We start from the raw sequence: 20566 nt of genomic DNA, 5'->3' as shown, positions 1-20566 counted from the left end.
CCATCCAGTTTTGGACTTCCCTTCACTTGACTATTCACCTTACCTATGCCTTTCAGTTTATAAACCTCTATAAGGTCACCCCTCAGTCTCCTACACTCTAGGGAAAAAAGCCCCAGCCCCTCCAGATGGTATGCCTGAATAAATCCATGAATGTTTGTTGAACTGTTAATCTGTGTGCAGTTATGATACAAATACAAATAGACCCATAAAAACCTATTCAGATTCTCCTTATAACTCAAACCCTCCAGTCTTGGTAAAAAATCTTTTTTTTGCACACATTTGAGTTTAATAACATTCTTCCTACAGCAGGGCAGCTAGAATTGTATGCAGTATTCCAAATGTGGTCTTACCAATGTCTTATACAACCATAACATGATGTCCTAACTTCCATACACAGTGCTCTAACCGATGAAGGTAAGCGTGCCAGATGCCTTCTTTGCCACACTGTGACGCTAATGTCAAGGAACTATGTACCTGCACTCCTATACCCCTCTGTTCAACAACATTCCCTAGTGCTCTGCTATTAATTGTCGAAGTCCTGCCCTGGTTTGTTTTATCAAAATGTAACACCTTGCATTCGTTTGAATTAAATTCCATCTGCCATTCCTTGGCCCACTGCCCCAGTTGATCAAGATCCCGTCGTTCTCTTGGATAACCTGATTCAAAGTCCACTATACCACACATTTTAGTATCAGCCACATGCTTGTAAACTCATCTAAATTGTTTATATAAATGATGAACAGCAGTGGACCCAGTATCAATCCTTGTGGCACATCGCTGGTCACAGGCTTCTAGTTGGAATAACAACTCTCTACCACCATCTTCTGTGTTCTACTGTCAAGCCAATTTTGTATCCAGTTGGCTGGCTCTCCCTGGATCCCATGTGATGTAACCAGTCTACCACACTGAACTTTGTCAAGGCCTTGTTAAAGCCCTTGTTGAAGTTTGTGAAACACAATTTCCCATAAACAAAGCCATACTGACTATTCCTAACCAGCCTTTCCAATTGCATATAGATCCTGTTTCTCAGAATCTCCTCCAACAACTTACCCACCACTGACGTCAGTCTCATGGGTCTGTAGTTCCCTGGCTTTTCCTAATAGCTTTTCTTAACTAATGACGAAACATTAGCCACTCTCCAGTCATCTGGTACCTCACCGGTGGGTATCAACTATCTTTGTTAGGAACCTTGCAATTTCTTCCCTGGCTTCCCATGATGTTCGGGGTATTCTCTTGATCAGCTCCTGGGCATTTAACTACCTTTATGCATTTAAGACTTCCAGCATGTGGATTTCAGTAATGTGGATTTACTTCTCTGCATTCCATTGCTTCCATGTCTTTCTCCAAGTAAATACTGAAATATTCATTTAGGATCTACCCCTCTCCTGTGGTCCCACATAATTGGACTTGTTAATCTTTAAGGACCCTATTCTCTCCCTAGTTACTCTTTTGCCCCTAATATACTTGTAGAATCCCTTTGGATTCTCCTCAACCTTACTTATCTGCCACTGTTAAAAATGCATTTAAATAAGATACAAGCCTTAATTTTTTTCTGAATTCCACAGGTATCATGTGGGTAAGTACCTGAAATTTATATTATTGCACACTTCCAATCCTTAAGACATTTTAATTATTTTATGGGATGTTGGCATCATTGACAAAACTACAATTGATACCCATCACCAATGGCACATTTCCAGTTGCTGGATGTTGCTGTAGATTTGCTCTTGAATAATGGTGAGTAATGTTAGCCTCTCAACTGTTTTGTCACAAAGTCTGGGCAATGATTACATGTCACAACTTTGGCTTTTAATTAGCCTTAACTAACTTGTACTTGGCACCTATCTTGTGTGTTTGAATTGCCTTTAATCTTATAAGATTTACGGAACTAAAATAATAACTGTGATGATATCTGATTTTTTTTTCCCATTTCATAATGCCAGTTCATGAATTTAAGGTTATCCAGTGGTTTCAGATGTAGTATTGTGATTTGTTTCCTTGTCCATAAATTAATTTTTGAGTTAATTCAGTGTGTCTCTTGTTCCTTTCTGACCAGAGCCTCCGGCAACAGATTTTAGAGCTCTTAGGTCCCATCTCAATGAATCATGGTGTACACTTCATGGCAGCTATTGCTTATGTTTGGAATGAGAGGAAAGAGAATGCAAGCACCATCAGAAACAAAGTAAGACTCCTCTCTTTTGTAGAGTAATGTTTACAGTGGAATGAGACTTTGCTCTAGCAGGAAGTCCATTATCACTTTATGCCATTGTCCTGCCAATGTAGACTTTGACTCTTTCTCAAAGGCAGACACTTAGAGGTATAGAGTCCTACAGTGTAGAAACAGGCTCTTCAGCTGTTTTTCCTTCTCCTCCCCCTGCCCCATCCCACCCCATGTCAATGATGACCAACAGACACCTAACTACACTCATCCCATTTATCTCACTTGGTTCATAGCTTGCTAAACCCTTGTATTTGAAATGGTTATCCAGAAGCTTCTTAAATGTTGTGACAGTATCCACCTCCACCAGTCTCTCAATCAGTATGCTCAAATTTTATAACCCTCTGGATTAAAGAGGTTTTTCTCAAGTTTCCCTGGAACCACTTGCTCATCACCTTAAACGTATGCCTTCTGGTCGTCTTCCAGAGATTCTCTCAACCTATTCTATCTATGCCTCTCATAATTTTGTATATCTCAATCAGATCTACCCTCAACCTCTGCTGCTCCAAGAAAGACAAGCCCAGCCTCCTCATAACTGAGATTTTTCATTCAACATCCTAGTGAATTTCATCTGCACCTTCTCCAGCACATTCATGTACTTCTGATAGTGTGGCAATCAGAACTGTATATGGTGTTCCATCTAATACCTAATCAATGTTTATCAAAGTTGTAACAAGTCTTCCTTGCTCCGAGGTAATAAAGGCAAGCAACCGAAATGCTGCCTTCACCACCAGGTCTACCTGTGCTGAAGCCATTCGAGATTTATGGACTCATACATCAAGAGCTCTTGAAGCTAGTGGAACCTACCATTTATTTTGTATATCCTTCCCTTATTATACCTCCCAAGGTGCATCACCTTGCACTTATCAAGATTACTCTATTCAATTTAACAGCTGAACAGTATCAGACTGTAGGCTGAGACCATCCTCCTCACTATCAACAACACCGCCAATTTTTGTTTCAAAAGCAAACTTACTCATTATACCTTCTATGTTTACATCCCAATCATTAATGTACATAACAAACAGCAAGGGTCCCAGCACCAATCCCTGTCATATACCATTGCCCACAAGCTTCGAATCACAAAAATATCTCTTCACTATCACCCTATTCCTCCTACTTGCAAGCCAATTTTGGATCCAGTTTGCCAACTTGCCTTGGATCTTATGGGCTGTTAACTTTGGAACAGCCTTCCATGTGGGATCATATCAAAAAACCTTACTGAAGTCCATGTAAACCTAATAAGTGCACAGCTCTCATCAATATATTTAATCACCTTCTCAAAACATTTAATTAAATTAGACAGACAGGATCTCCCTCTTGCAAATCTATGCTGACTATCCCTCATCAGTGCCTGACTTTTCAAGTGATAGTTAATCCTGTCTGTCAGAATTTTTTCTAATAATCTGCCTACCATTGATGCCAGACTAACTAGTCTGTAATTATCTTGCCTATCCTTGCTGCCCATTTTGAACTAAGGAACCATGTTAAGTATCCTCCAGTTATCCAGCACTTTACTTGTGGCCAGTAAATTGTTAAATATCTCCTCCAAGACCCCAGCAGGCTCCTCCCTTGCCTCCGAAAGCATCCCAGGATACATCTCATCACACCCTGGGGATTATTGCATCTTTACGCCCACTGAAACATCTTATACTTCCTTAATATTTATCTTAACATGTTCTAGAACCTCGTCATTCCATTGGAACTCGTGGCTACAATGTCTGTCCTTTCTGTGAATATAGATGAGAGATATTGAGTTAAGACCTCATCCACATCCTTTGGTTTCACATACAGTTTGCCCCTTAGGTCTCTATAGGCCGTACCTTTCCCAGTGATCCTCTTATTCTTAATATACAGTACATGGAAAGTCCTTAGAGCTTTCCTCAATCCTACCTGCCAAAGATATTCAATGGCTCATCTTTGCCCTCCTAATTTCTTTAAGTAACACTCCCTATACTTTTGAAGTACTTTTAGTATGCCATACCTGACACATGCTTCCTTTTTTTTATCAAACTTGTGTTGGCTTTAAAGCTTGAAAGTGGTAATTGAGCAGGATTCTCATGTATCATGTCTTTATAAAGTGACTCTTAATATAACTCAAGTGCCAATTGATTGGGCTAGCAGGACCATGTCTCTCAAATCCTGCTAACACAAGTTTTCCTGTAATTTATTTTCTAAAGCCTGTTTGATATGAGTATTAGCCTTATTGTTAATTAGCTGAACTTCATTCAGAATTTGCTGTGACAGTATTGTCATTGTCTAATGCATTTGGTATCTTCCATTGTTAAAACATAATTCTTAAGCTTAAATGCTGATGAGTGCAGCATATAATTTCTTCCATAACTTTTAAAATGGTGACAAAACCAAAAACAGAAATTATTGGGAAAACTCAGTAGGTCTGGTAGCATTTGTGGAGATAAAGCAGAGTTAACATTTCTGGTCTAGGAGCCTTTCTTCAGAACATTTAAAATAGTGCATTGACCTTTTTGAACTCTTAAGAAAACAGGGCAATAGCAAACAAACATCCACTGATGTCTACTTGAAAAATACATGTGGTCACATGATAATTTAAAATCTATTTTCCAATTTGAGTTCATCTAAACTGGTCCGTCTGTATTCGTAGAATAGTACAGCGTGGGAACAAGCTCTTTGGCCCACTGTGTCTGTAATATTCCTCTCATGTGTCTTCTAAATATCTCTCAAACTTTATCTGCTTCTACCACCTCCCCTGGCAGCATGTGCCAAGCACCTTTGTGTAAAATCAACTTGCCTCATACACCTCCTTTAAATAGGAACAGTTATAAATAAGAACCAAACCTATCAGTGAAAAATTTAAATTATTATCACTAAGATGAAATTTTCCTTCTTTTTTCATTTTACTTAACTGATTCAAACAATGAGAACCTTGTCATGTAAGCATTAAACTGCATGCCAATAATTAATTCTTTATACATTTCCAAGTGATGGCCACTGACATTGCTTTCTCAATCTGTAATGTTGCTTTGATCCAGATATTTTTCTGATTTCATTTCAACTACGAAGTCCTTGACATGATGGTCCAAGTGACCATCGCTGTGGTATATCATTCTATAATTCTAAGTCTGAGCGCTTTGTAAATCCACTTCCAGGTACCTTAGCACACTAAATCAGCAAAGGGGAAGAGAGGACTGCAGATACTGGTGATCAGAGTCAAAAAGTGTGGTGCTGGAAAAGCACAATAGGTCAGGTAGCATCTGGGAAGCAGGAGAGTTGATGTTTCGAGCATAAGCTCTTCATCCTGATGAAGGGCTTATGCTCAAAACATTGATTCTCCTGTTCCTTGGATCATGCCTGACCAGCTGTGCTTTTTCAGGACCCCACGTTTTAAATCAGCAAGTGCCATTCCTTTGATTGATTGGGTGGCTGTCATTTCATCACTTTTGTGATTGGTTTTCTATAAGACTGATTCATGTAAGAGAATTTCAAGATTAAATAAATTGTAATATTAATATTTGAAGGTTATTCCTGTACCCTGTCCTGAGCAGTTGTTGTTGGTGGAACTAGTGCGCTCCATTAGCGTAATGAGGGTTGAAACTGTTATACAGACAGTGAAAGAAGTGTTAAAACAGCCTCCACCTTCAACCAAGGAAAAGGTACGTTGAATATTGATTTTAAAGAGTTGATACTGTTTGATTACTATTTTACTTTATTGCTGATTACATCTAATTTATTCACTTTTTATCATGTTTAATGTTAGTCAGAAACTAGTCACAGCCAAAACCGATAGCCATCTCATGCAATAACATGTTATATTTCTGTGATTTCCATATGCATTTTGTCAGCTTATAATGACACAACTACCATCTGTTACAAGATGGCCATAATATCCCCTATAAAGTTTAAGTGACGTACCATAGTGTGCAAACTTTTCATTGTATTCCAAATGAATTATTTCTCTTTTTTTTGTGCTTATCAAGGACTCTTGTACTCTTGCTAATTTCCATTAAAGATTTTTTAAATAACTTACATCAATCCCAATTTTTGACGGAAGTCCATTATTTTTCATTCTTCTCCATATCAGATACTTATTCATAAATTGTGCAACATACATCATGCATAATGTTAAAAGATAGAAAAATGCTGGCTATACCTAGCAGGTCACATAGAATCTGTAAAGAAAGAAACAGTTTGCATTTCAAGTCTATCATTGTTTCCTTTGTTTGGTCACAAATCATTTTCAAACTTTTCACCTGGGTTTTTCATTTGAATATTTCATTCCCATCTCAATTATTCTTGCTCTTTGCCTTTCATCCATTTCCCAAAGCTTATTTATAAAGTGCCTCAAGATACTTCTAATAGTCTGTATTCAACTATAAATTCCTACTTTCAGAACAATTCTGAAACCAACTTTATCTGTTTTTAAAAAAATGATTTAAATCCCCAGCAATTCAGACAGCATTTATGAAAATGACAAATGCAGTTAATGTTTCACTGGGTCTTTTGTCAGAAATGGAAGATGTTGCAAATTTAAAAGCTTTTAATCAAATACCGAGTCAGGTAAAGGGGAGTGTGTGGGTGGAAAGGATAAGAGGCATCTAGAGCAGGCTTGATCAACAGGCACCTGCAACTACAAATTGCCCTGACTAGCCATTGTTCAAATGCTGGTGGGACACTGCTGTCTGCTGGGTTAGAGTTGGGATACCACCATTATCGAATGAAGGATGTCGGGGGGTTAGAACAAGCGTCTAGCTCCTGCTGCAGGCTGGGAAGTGAGAGTCTGGCTACTGTCTGGCAGGTGGGCTTGCTGGGGGTAAATGAAAATCAGAGCACTTCCTCAGCTGAGGTTGGGGCATGGTAGAAACAATGGCAATCAGGAGAAGCTGTGGGTTGGTATGTTGGTACCTTGAAAGCCACTTTTAGTACTCCTCAGTGATATCATTGGTAAACCTCCCAGGCGGAGAGTGTTAGAGAATAGAGGATATGAGTGAGTAGGTGTGTGGGTGGGTGTACAGTATTTGTTGAATTCAGCTGAACTCCCGCGCACTCGAGCCCTCATCTTCCTGCTTCTATGAAGCTGACTGAGGAGGAAAAGTCATTTTGGAAGGCAATTTCTTTTCAGGGGAATTCCACCGAGGCCAGCTCAGACTGTGTCCATCAGAGGTGATCCCAGTTAAACCCATCTCCCGAGCTTAGATCCAGTTTCCACCCTCTTCTCTGTTGACCAGGTGTTGGGTTGTACTTTCTTTCTTTGTCTGACTGTGAACCAAAAATGCATTTTTAAAAAGTTTTCTTAGTTGACTCTGCTGTTTCGTTTTTTTTTGGTCTCTTTATTAATGATCAACTTTAATGATCAGCTTATCGCTTTGGACTTGTTTTCCCCACAATTCATGTTTATTGTTGTGACAGAATCTATCTTCGTGAAATCTACTGCCCTGAGTGAAAGAAAAATTAAATATGCCCCCCTCCCATGCTGAAAGGTTGGCTATCTTAATGTAGGGGAATTCTGAATGGCTGCAAAACCATTATCGAGCATTTGCTTGTAGAAAAGTGAACAGTTAGTGGGTATTTTTCTCCTCTTTCGTCTCTCTCTAAATGTCAGCATTGGTTTAAGCTGAGAGATATGCAAATAACAATTTCAACTGGGGTAAATATAATAGAAAATGAATTAATAAAAATGGGCTTGGATCTTTTGAAGGTGGCAAGGAAGAGAATTGTTTGCAAAGCAAATCGGACAGTAGATCTAAGATATTGTAAATAGATTCGTTCAGTATAAAAGAAAAATTATATTGAACTTGATAAAGCTCTAGTTATGTCACAACTAAAATGTATCCAGTTCTGGTCACTGCATTTCACGAAGTTAGAAATCACACAACACCAGGTTATAGTCCAACAGGTTTATTTGAAAGCACTAGCTTTCGAAGCGCTGCTCCAACATCAGATGGTTTTGGAGTATAAAATCATAAGACACATAATTTATAGCAAAAGTTTATAGTCTGATGTAACTGAAATTTTATATTGAAAAAGATCTGGATTGTTTAAGAGTCTAATTTTTTAGAATGAACATGTTGGTTTCAGTTCTTTCATATGTAAATCGCAGAACTTTTTAAAGTTACATTCTCAAGTGAACTTAACAATCATTGTCATGTCGTCCCAGATAACGCATTAAGAGCTGCCCTGTGTGAGACTGTCTGTGCCACAATGTTCAGGCTGATTCTAATCTTAAAAAATAGATTTACAGAATGAATTCATGCAGTTTTTTTGAGCAAAATAAAATGTAATTCTGCACATGCAAATTCACCCCACAAACGTGTGTGTGTGTGTGTGTGTGTGTGTGTGTGTGCGTGCGCGCGCGGGGGTGGGGTGTTAGGAGTGAGTGTAAAGGGGTATAAGCCTGTGAGAGGGAGTGTGGGAGTGTATGTGTGAGCGCATGAGAGAGAGAGCTTGTGTATGAGAGAGGGTCTACATGAGTGTATGGGTCTGTAGGAGTGTGTGTATCTGTAGGTCTGTGTGTGACAGTGGCTTTCCTGCAGACGCTGGTCTACAGCTCTCTATTGGCTTTTCGTTCTGCTGTGACATCTAGGAAGGGGAGTCTGTTGTTGTTCTCTTCCTCTTTGGTAAACTTTATACCAGTAAGGATGTTGTTTATGTGTTTGTGAATTTCTTCTAATTTATTGCGTTTCGTGATGACAAAGGTGTCATCCATGTAGTGGATCCAAAGCATGGGCTGGATCATGGGAAGGGCTGTTCGTTCTAATCTCTGCATAACTGCTTCTGATAAGAGTCCTGATATTGGTGATTCCCATGGGTATTCCATTGATTTGTTTGTAGGTCTTGTCGTTGAAGGTGGAGTGAGTTGTGAGGCACAGGTCTACTAATTTGAGATGTTGTCCTTGCTGATGGAGTTGGTACTCTTAGGTGTTTGTGTCCTTGTGTTTCTTTGGCTAGAGTGATGTTTATTAATGTGAATCGGGCCGTCACAAAGACACCTTGGTGTCTTTGGTGATGTCAAGCAATTCCGGGGTGGAATGGCTTGAGTCTTTTACTAGGTGTTTCAGTTTACATTGCAGTTCCTTTGCTAGTCTGTATGTTGGGGTGCACAAGGAAATGAGACTACAGGTCTTGGGGGGGGTGGAGGTGTGGGACAGCAGGTGGGGGGCCTTGCTTATGTACCCTCGGTAATTTGTAGAAACTGGGTGTGTTGGATCCTTCAGGTTTCATTCTTTGGAGGTGTGTCTTGTTAATTTCACCTATTTTGTGAGGTTTCCTCAGGGTTTGCTATAATATGCTTTTCTAACCATGGAGTCAGGTCCATCGCCATCTGTCAGTATCTGCGAGTGTGTTTTTGCTTTTTCAATCTATTGTGTTCTTTCAGGGTGATGGTCATGCATCCTTTGCCTGCTGCTAGGATTATGATATTTCTGTCTTTTCTAACTCCTTCCAGAGTTTTCCAGTGTGTTCACCTTTTTCTTTGTGCTTAGTGTTAGTGCTATTGTCTGTCTTATGGCCTACTGGATTTCATCCGTAAATCCATTGTCTTTCAGGGTGGATTCCAGTGCTGCTAGGAAGTCCTTTTTGTCCATGTCCCTGTGGTTGAAATTCATCCCTTGTACTAAGACAGGTTTTTCCGTGTCTGAGAGTGGTCAGTCTGACACATTCTTTATCCAAGTTTCTGAATTGTCCATGTATTACTGTGTGAGAGGTTGGCCAGCAAAGGCTTTGGTCTGCTGTTGTTTAGTGTTGATGGCTCATTTTAACATACTTGTCCTTTCATGGCCAGCTGCATTAGAGTACAGAGTTATTTGGCATCAAATTCCTAGTTCATTTGTGGAGTTGATTGTGGGTATCATTCATCATTTCTTGTAACATCCTGCAGCCATTCTGTTCTGATGTTCTTCTGGATTGTGGCGAGTTGAGAGATGGTTTGTATTTGATACATCGTGGTAGTACCTGTTTCCTGAGACATTTGTGTAGGAAGCACAGTTGTTGGTAGGTGGCACTCAGTCCGATGGTATTGGTTTCCCATCTTTGGGCTAATTTGAGCATTGTGCGCCCATAAGAGTTTGTGATTTTAAATAAGATTTGTAGCACGGGTTGAAGCACCGGAGATCAGAGGGACCACAACTGGATGAAGTGGTTAAGGTGGCAAATGGGAGTTCTGTGTCGTTCTGGAATCCACATTATAGAACAGACGTGGTTGTAAGTCTGCTTGCTGATCTGGTAGATTTGTTCTCAGATGTTTACTCACCATGCTAGGTAACATCATCAGTGAGCCTGGATGAAGCGCTGGTTTTCTATCCTGCTTTCTATTAGTGTCTTGGGCTATTGTGGTGGGTGATATCTCTTCTGGTTCTTTTTCTGAGAAATGTCTGAGAACAAATCTATCAACTCAGCAAATAAACTTAGAACTACATCTGTTCTATAATGTGGATTCCAGAACCCCACAGAACTCCCATCTGCCACCTTAACCACTTCATCTAGTTGTGGTCCCTCTGATCCTCGGTGCTTCTCAGGATTTTGCTGTTGGTCATGTATTCCTTTGCCATGTTTGTCTCGCCCAAGTGCATCACCTCACAATTATCCAGATTGAATTCCATTTGCCACTGATCAGCTTCTATATTCGCCTTCAACAAGTGGTGGTGCTGGAAAAGCACAGCCGGTCAGGCAGCACCCAAGGAGCATTATGAAAGAATAGTCCAAGGAATGAGGGATTTTAGCAACGTGGTTCAGTTGGAAATCCTGTGGTTGATCTACTTGGAGCAAATATTTAGGGGAGATTAAATACTCGTGTGCCCGACTTTGTCTCTTTCATTTAGACCTGCCAAAGAAAAACTATTCCAGTTAGCTGATGGTATGAGGATTAGTGACACGGTTTTAAGATCTTGGGGAAGTGATGCAGGAGGAATGTGAAGAAGAGTGTTTTTGTTTCAGTGAGTGCTAATAGAGTTACAGAGATGTACAGCACAAAACAGACCCTTCGGTCCAACGCATCCATGCTGACCAGATAGCCTAAATTAATCTAGTCACATATGGCCAGCACTTGGCCCACATCCCTGTAAGCCCTTCTTATTCGTATATCCATCCAGATGGCTTTTAAATGTTATATTTGTACCAGCCTCCATCACTTCCTCTGGCAGCTCATTCCATACGCACACACTATCCTCTACATGAAAATGTTGCCCCTTAGGGATCTTTTAAATCCTTCTCCTCTCACCCTAAACCTATGCTCCTTACTTCTGGACTCCCCCACCCCAGGGAAAAAGCCTTGTCTGTTTACCCTATTCATGCACCTCATGATTTCATAAACCTCTATAAGGTCACCCCACGGTCTCCACGCTCCAGAGAAAACAGCATCAGCCTACTCAGCCTCATCCTTTAGCTCGAACCCTCCAACCCTGGCAAAATCCTTGTAAATCTTTACTGATCCCTTTCATGTTTCATAATATCCTTCTAATAGCAAAGAGACCAGAATTACACTCAGTATTCCATAAGTGGCCCAACCAATGCTCTGTACAGCCACAATCCCTTTACTCAGTGCACTGACCAATAAGAGCACGCATACCAAATGACGCTTTCCCTATCCTATCTACCTGCAACTCCACTTTCAAGGCACTATTAACCTGCTCTCCAAGGTCTCTTTATTCAGCAATACTCGCCTGGAATTTACCATTAAGTGTTTAAGAATAGCCTTTCTAAACTGCAGCACCTCACATTTATCTAAATAAAACTCCATCTACCACTCCTCAGCTTGTTGGCCCATCTGATCAAGATCCCGTTGCATTCTGAGGAAACCCTCTTCACTGTCCTTTACATCTCCAATATTGGTGTGATCTGCAAACTTACTAACTGTACCTCCTATGTTCACATCCAAATCGTTCATATTGGACCTAGCATCAAGCCTTGTGGCACTCCACTGGTCACAGGCCTCCAGTCTGAAAAGTGATCCTCCGCCACCACCCTCAGTCTTCTACCTTTGAGCCTGTTCTGTATCCAAATGGCTAGTTGTCTCTGTATTCATGTGATCTAACCTTGCTAACCAGTCTACCACGAGGAACCTTGTCAAACGCCTTACTGAAGTCCGTATAGATTGCATCCACCGCTGTTCCCTCATCAGTCCTCTTTGTTACTATTCATACAACTCCTGATTCTTTAAAAAAAACTGAGTTAAGTTAGCGAGACATGATTTCCCATGCACAAAGCTATGTTGACTATCCTTAATCAGTCCTTGCCTTTCCAAATACACGTAAATCCTGTCCCTCAGGATTCCCTCCAACAACCTGGCCACACTAATTGACCTGTTGTCTGCAAAGATAATGGAAGTGGAGATGAGCAATGATTTTTGAAAGGAAATTGGATGGGCATTTGAGAGAAACATATCCATAAAGATAGAACAAGGCAATAAGACTGATTGGATTGCTCTGGAAGAGAGCCTTTGTGACTTGAATGGGTCACATGATCACTGTTCCAATGCTTCTAGGATGGGAAATAGTAACTTCCTATGGGATTCATCCCATTGCAGCCCCCAGGAGGAAACACTGATTGTGATGTCTACAGGGTTCTAGTGACTGCTTACTGTCTAACTAAATGTGGGAGGCAGGCTCATAATGCTGGAGATCTTCTCAACCTGATAGGAGCAATAGCCATATGAAAGAGAAATAGTACTTCAAAATGGAAGCTCTCAATTTGTAACTTTTTAAAATCCCTTTAAACATTACTTTTGTAGTGAGGCCACCCCTGAATGCAACCTCTAGCTGCTTTTGCATCAAGACAGAAAGGGCATGATCTTCGCCTATCTGGATTGGTGCTTCTGTGAATTCCAGGCATCTAAATCAGTATCTCCTACGACATTTAATTGGCCTTCAGCAGTTATTAATGAGCGACCTGCATGCAGGCAGTTAACCCTTCCCTATCACCCCTTCCCTTTTTACTTCAGAAATCACCCAAAGAGTGGACAGAACCAACAAACCAACTGAGGAGACTAATTTTAGTCCCTTCCCAGCTTCGATGCCGGTCTTGGTGGGGCATATGCTCCAACTGGTTAACTGCCTGACCTGCCAAATAGTTTAGGCTTTAATTTAATATTTCCCGCATCTGTAGTATTTTGCAGCTTATTTTGTGAGCTTCTTAATGTGTATATTAGCAGTAATTTCCCAGTTTAGCTCCTAGTAGCGGTCCTTAATTTTTTTGGGGATGTAAGTTTTGGATGAAGGAATATCATTGGAATAAGCTTTGCGTCCTTGGGTGGAGTAGATTATTTGCTATATGTGGACCTACAATGCCATTCAGGAGGGAATTCCAGGAGTTTTGAGCTAATGACACTGAAAGAGTGGCATTGTATTTCCAAGACAGGATGGTGAGGGCATGGGGTGGAATTTGCAAGTGGTGATGTTCCCATGTATCTGTTGCCCTGTGTATTTACTGTGGTTACCATGGGTTTGGACAGTGCTGCGTAAGAATCTTTAACGAATTTCTATGGTACATCTTGTAGATGGTACGCAATGCTGCTCCTGAACTTCGGTGGGGCATTGCTAAAAGTGGACTGCTTTGTCTTGAATAGTGTCAAGCTTCTTGAGTGTTGTTTAAACTGCACTCATCCAGGCTGCTGGGGAGTATTCACCTAACTTGTGCCTTGTAGATGATAGATAGGCTTTGGGAAGTGAAGAAGTGAGTTACTTGTTGCAATTTTCCTAGCCTCTGACCTGTTCTTGGAGCAACTGTATTGATGTGGCTGTTGGGTTTAGTTAGCTCAATTGGCTAAACAGCTGGTTGACAGATGCAGAATGACACCAATTGTGTAGGGTCAACTCCCACACTGGCAGAGATTACCATGAACGTCTGCCTTCTCACCTTTTCCATTTGCTTGAGGTGTGATGACCTTCCAGGTTAACCAGTCGTCATTTTGTAGTAAGAGAACAACCCTATGGTCCTCAGGGACTATGGTAACTGTGGAGCTATGACCTTTTATTTATGTGATTAGTCCAGTTCACTTTCTGGTCAATAACAATTACAGGATGCTGGGGAATTCAGCGATGAAAGCATCATTTGAATGTCAAGAGATAATGGTTAGATTGCCTCGAAGGAGATGGTCACTGCCTGGCATTGGTGTGGTGCAAATGTTACTTGTCACTTTTCAGCCTGGATATTGTCCAGGTCTTGCTACATTTGGCCATGGACTGCTTCAGTCCTATAATTAAAGGAAAATATATAGTGAAGGCATGTGGCAGCCAATGACCAACGGCTACTTATTAACTAAATTGCAAGAAAATTCTACATATAGTTAAGCAATTTGCCTTGTATCTGTTTTATGTTTCAGAAGCAAGTTCCAGAAGAAGTTTGTATGTTGCAGTTTTTCTATGCGTATATCCAAAGGTAATGTGCTTTAAGTGTACTATATACAGTTTACAATTTGTACCATTCAGATCAATTTATTTGATGCAGCTTTTCATTTTTGTCCATTCTGACTAAATCTATGCGAAGATAGAGTTTTAAGCTGGTTCACATGCATCAACTTCGCTTTTAAGTGGTGATGCAAACCTATGTATTTGAGTGAAATACATGTGTGTGTGTGCGTATGATAGCATCATTCTGAATTTAATGAACTAGTGGTACAAGGACCAACTTAGTGATCAGACTGAACTCAAATTCCACCACGGCTAGGAATTTAAATTCAGTTCCTTTAGCGAAGTAAATCTTATTTGGTTTTCTTATTTATGTGATTCAACTCTTGGAGCATTTCAGTTGACTTTTAACTGCTCTCTGATGTTGCCTAAGAAGCCCTCATAATAAAGAAAGCAAGAAAGAATCTTCTCAAAGGCAGTTTAAGATGAGTTAAAAAATAGCCACATAAGGAATATATTTAGATCTGGTCTCCCTGCTATAGAAATTAAATTGTGAAACTTGAAAGGGTTCAGAAAAGATTTACAAGAATGTTGCCAGGGTTAGAGGATTTGAACTATGGGGAGAGGCTGAATAGGCTGCAGCTGATTTCCCTGGAGCATCGAAGCTGAGAGGTGACATTCTAGAGGTTTATAAAATCATGAGGGGCATGGATGGGATAAATAGACAAGATCTTTTCCCTGGGGTGTGGGGTTTAAAGTTGAGAGGGGAAAGATTTGAAAGGGACCTAAGTGGCAACCTTTTCATGCAGAGGGTAGTGTGTGTATGGAATGAGCTGCCTGAAGAAATGTGGAGGCTGGTACAATTACAACATTTAAAAGGCATCTGGATGGGTACATGAATAGGCAAAATTTCGAGAGATATGAGCCAAATGCTGGGTAATAGGATTAGGTTAACTTAGAATATCTGGTTGGCATGGACAAATTGGACCAAAGGATCTGTTTCTGTGCTGTACATCTCTGACTCTATTTATGGCTTTTTACAACAGATTTGTGACATTGGACATGGTTGTGACTCTGCCCCAGATTGTGTTATTCTGATGCATCTTGTTACTCTTGCTGCTTTTTAGAATCTGAAGTCTGGTTTGTAAAACTGTCTTGACCAGTAGTTGGAGGTCAAGTGGTGGTGGTTCTGAAGTGCACAGGGTGAGGGCGAGGGAGTGCCGAGATTTGAATTGACAGTTACCGTGAGCCTAACACCAGACAACTTATTTAGTATTGCTTGCTATGTTTCCTCTCATCAGTCTTTAAAGGTCTTTCAATTTGGGTACATGTATTTGTTTCAAGGAACTGCAGTTTTTCTTTTTGGAGGTATCACAAGTTCTTGGAATTTCTCCTAACTGCTCTCACCTTCTCCTTTAAAGCAGGTTTTGTCTGTAAAGTTTTGCTCAATGTAGTACTAAACAAAGGGACCAATGCCAAAGGATCAGTGCAACAGAAAATCTAGAGGAGTATGAAAATCATGGGAGTCAGATGGGAATCAAAAGCAAAATGAGCAAAGAATGACCATTAAAAAAAAATTAAATTTGTGATATAGAACTTGGAGGTATGACACAGTTACCATTACATCAGTTGCCCTCAACAAGAATCATGCAGTACACAAGAGGCTGTTCAGCCCACCATGTCTTTGCTGGCAAAAATATACTCTGACCTAGACTAGTCCAGTTCCTTGCATTAGGCCCTTAAATGTTATGACACTTCAAATACTCATCCAAATACGTTTTAAAAGTTGTGAGGTTTTCTGCCTCTACTGCCCCTTCATGTAGTACCATGTGTGAAAATGCTTTTCCTCAAATTCCATCTAAATCTCCTGCCTTCCACTTCAAAATTATGGCCCCTTTTTATTGTTTCTTCAGCTAAGAGGAACAGTTCTTTTTTGTTTACCTTGTCCATGATTCTCATGACGTTATACTCCTTAATAGGTCCCCAACTCAACATTCTCTACTCCAAAGAACACATTTTGAGCTTATCCAGCCTGTCTTCACAGCTAAAATACTACATCCCTGGCAACATGCTGGTAAATCTCCTTTACACCTCCTCCAGTGCAATCACATACAATGTGGTGACCAGAACTGCACACAGGACTCCAGCTATTCTCTAACTAAAGTTTTATATAGCTCCAACACAATTTATGTCATGATTCATTAAGGCAAGCACTACGTATGCCTTTGTAACTGATCTGTTAACCTGTATTGCCATCTTCAAGGATCAATAGACAAGAACCCTAAAATTCCTGTTTGTCTCAGCGTCCTATTGTCCTGCCATTTGTTGGATTGCCTTGTCTTGTCCCTGATTTACAAAGTGCATTACCTCAGATTTATCAGGATTAAATTACATCTGCCACCGACCTGCCCATATAGCGAATCCATTTTTATCCTCCTGCAACCTTTTCTCACTGTCAACTACTCAGCCAATCTTTGTGCCATCTCCAAACTTACGTACCCTGCCCAAACCCTCATCTACATCATTTATGATTACCACAATCAAAAAGGAACCTAGCATTGATCTCTGTGATACACTGCTGCACATCAGGTTCCAATGACACAACCAGCTTTTTACTACCACTTTCTATCTTTCTAATGTGATCAAGGATAGTCAGCATGGTTTTGTGAAGGGCAGGTCGTGCCTCACAAACCTTATTGAATTCTTTGAGAAGGTGACCAAGGAAGTGGACGAGGGTAAAGCAGTAGATGTGGTGTATTTGGATTTTAGCAAGGCGTTCGATAAGACACCCCATGGCAGGCTAATGCAAAAACTACGGAGGTATGGCATTGAGGGTGCATTAGAGGTTTGGATTAGGAATTGGCTGGCTGGAAGGAGACAGAGGGTAGTAGTTGATGGTATAGGTTCATCTTGGAGCGCAGTTACTAGCGGTGTTCCACAAGGATCTGTTTTGGGACCATTGCTGTTTGTCATTTTTATAAATGACCTGGAGGAGGGGCTTGAAGGCTGGGTGAGCAAGTTTGCGGATGACACGAAAGTCGGTGGAGTTGTGGACAGCGAAGAAGGATGTGGCAGGTTACAGCAGGATATAGATAAGTTGCAGAGCTGGGCAGTAAGGTGGCAAATGGAATTCAATGTAGCTAAGTGTGAAGTCATTCACTTTGGTAGGAGTAACAAGAAGATGGATTACTGGGCTAATGGTAGACTACTTGGTTGTGTGGATGAGCAGAGGGATCTTGGTGTCCATGTACACAGATCTTTGAAAGTTGCCACCCAGGTAAATAGTGCTGTGAAGAAGGCATATGGTGTACTGGGCTTTATTGGTAGAGGAATTGAGTTCCGGAGTCCTGAGGTCATGTTGCAGTTGTATAAAACTCTGGTGCGGCCTCATCTGGAGTATTGTGTGCAGTTTTGGTCGCCATACTACAGGAAGGATGTGGAGGCATTGGAACGAGTGCAGAGGAGGTTTACCAGGATGTTGCCTGGCATGGTAGGAAGATTGTATGAGGAAAGGCTGAGGCACTTGGGGCTTTTCTCATTGGAGAAAAGAAGGTTTAGGGGAGATTTGATAGAGGTGTACAAGATGATTAGGGGTTTAGATAGGATTGACAGTGAGAACCTTTTTCCGCTAATGAAGTCAGCTGTTACTAGGGGACACAGCTTTAAATTAAGGGGTGGTAGGTGTTAGGGGTAGATTTTTTACTCAGCGGGTTGTGAGTTCATGGAATGCCCTGCCAGTAGCAGTGGTGGACTCTCCCTCTTTATGGTCATTTAAGCGGGCATTGGACAAGCATATGGAGGTTATTGGGCTAGTGTTGGTTAGGTAGGCTTCGGTCGGCGCAACATCGAGGGCTGCAGGGCCTGTACTGCGCTGTATTTTTCTATTTCTATTTCTATCTTCTAAGCCAATTTTGGATCCAATTTGCCAAATTATTCTATATCCCTAAAGCTTTTACCTTTGGTATCAGTTTCCCATGTGGGACCTCGTCAAAGGCCTTGATAAAACTCATGAAATTTGTCCCAACTGCTATTTGTCCCTCATCCATACCTCCTCGTAAAACTCTACCAGATTTGTTAGGCATGACATGCCTCTGACAAAGCCATATTGACTGTTCCTGATCAAACCTTGCATTTTTTTTTAGATTATTTACAATGTGGAAACAGGCCCTTCGGCCCAACAAGTCCACAGCGACCCTCCGAAGAGCAACCCACCCAGACCCATTCCCCTACATTTACCCCTTCACCTAACACTATGGGCAATTTAGCATGGCCAATTCATGTAACCTGCACATTTTTGGACTGTGGGAGGAAAGCGGAGACACGGGGAGAATGTGCAAACTCCGCACAGACAGCCACCTGAGGTGGGAATTGAACCCGGGTCTCTGGCGCTGAGGGGCAGCAGTGCTAACCACTGTGCCACTGTGCCCCCCCTCTGTCTTATGCATGGGCTCATTTGGCATTGGTCCAAAGTTTCCCTTTGTTTAGTACTACATTGAGCAAAACTCTACAGACAAACCTGCTTTAAAGGAGAAGATGAGAGCAGTTAGGAAAAATTCCAAGAACTTGTGATACCTCCAAAAAGAAAAATTAAGTTCCTTAACTTTCTCCTTCTCTATTTTCTCCAGTAATTTCCTTACCACTGATGTTAGACTCTCTGGTCTTTAGTTCGTTTAATCTGTCTCTACCACCCTTCTTGTAAAGTGGAACTACAATAGTTGTCCTCCATTTCTCTGGCACCTCTGCTATGGTTAGAGATGCTTTAAAAATTTAGGTCTGGGCTGTTGTAATTTCCTCCCTCATCTACAGCAGCCTGGGATATGATTCGTCCAATCCTAGAGATTTGTCTGCTTTTCTATCCGCCAAAACCTCCATTTTTCTTGTATCATTTTGCTCAAGAACTTTACAGTAAAATATTCTTGAATTCTGTACTTGAATCCTCCTTTTCCTGAGTAAAGACAGATGTGAAATACTAATTCAAGGAGAGGGGATGCTATCATCATTCTAGAAATTCAGCTAATGTTCTGGGGGCCCTGGTTTTGAATCCTGCCATCGCAGATCGTGGAAACAGATCGCAGACCCTTTGGTCTACCTCCTTCATGCCGACCAGGCATCCCGACCTGACCTAGTCTCATTTTGCCAGTATTTGACCTATTTCCCTGTGAACCCTTCCTATTCGTGTTTGTAATGTCCTTAAAGTTGTAACTGTACCTGCACCCACCGCTTCCCCGGCAATTCATTCCATACAGTAGCCACTCTCTTTGTAAAAACAAAAACTTGCTGTTCATACACCCATCCCAATGCCTTTTAAAATGTTGTAATTGTACCCACATTCACCATTTCCTCTGGCAGCTCATTTCATACGTGCATGTGAAAACGTTGCCGTAAATATTCTTTTTAAGTCTTTGCCCTCTCACCTTCAACCTATGCTGTGTAATTTTGGATTCCCCGCCCTCAGAAAAAGACCTTAGCTATTCACATCCAAATCATTTATATGAATGATGAAAAGCAGTGGCAAGGCACTGATCCTTGCAGCACACAAGGCTGGTCACAGGCCTCCAGTCCAAAAAGCAACCCTCTACCACCGCCCTCAGACTCCTAGTTTCAAGCCAATCTTGTATCCAATTGGCTAACTCCCCCAGATCCCATGTGATCTAAAAGAGAAAAGTTGGAAAATCTCAGCAGGTCTGGCAGCATCTGTAAGGAGAGAAAAGAGCTGACGTTTCGAGTCTAACTGATCCTTTGTCAAAGCTAAAAAAAAGGGAGAAATAGGGAGGTATTTATACTAAGCTGAGAGAAGGTGAGTCATGGCTCCATTGATGGTAGAGGTTGTAGAAAAATATTGCCAGGGTGAGATGGATCTTTTAGAATGCTAGCGGCCTTTCCTTGACAGTGGGCCTGGATGAATTCTACAGATGGGAGGTTATTCTTTGTGATTGTCCGGGCCGAGTTCACCACTCTTTGTAATGATCCCAGCTGTCTGTACCTGACATAGACAAAGCTAAGCGATTCCACAATAACTGATCAGATTTAAGTT

At 41.1% G+C, this 20566-nt stretch overlaps 1 protein-coding gene across 9 annotated transcripts in view; it reads left to right on the top strand.

Annotated features, from left to right (window-relative positions):
* Nucleotides 1-20566, top strand: part of dop1a (DOP1 leucine zipper like protein A) — a 344210-nt gene that overhangs the window by 246836 nt on the left and 76808 nt on the right. For 8 of the 9 annotated variants that reach the window (XM_072581124.1, XM_072581119.1, XM_072581125.1 and 5 more), the window contains 3 exons: nucleotides 2057-2182; nucleotides 5716-5850; nucleotides 14508-14563. In XM_072581124.1, the coding sequence (XP_072437225.1) occupies nucleotides 2057-2182; nucleotides 5716-5850; nucleotides 14508-14563 (317 nt within the window). The remainder of the gene's footprint in view (nucleotides 1-2056; nucleotides 2183-5715; nucleotides 5851-14507; nucleotides 14564-20566) is intronic. The other variant, XM_072581121.1, reaches the window with a different exon arrangement.

Source organism: Chiloscyllium punctatum, chromosome 11 (assembly GCF_047496795.1).
Source record: "Chiloscyllium punctatum isolate Juve2018m chromosome 11, sChiPun1.3, whole genome shotgun sequence".
Lineage (NCBI taxonomy): Eukaryota > Metazoa > Chordata > Chondrichthyes > Orectolobiformes > Hemiscylliidae > Chiloscyllium > Chiloscyllium punctatum.
The sequence above is the reverse complement of the archived record's forward strand: the minus strand, read 5'-3'. Positions and strand labels throughout refer to the sequence as shown.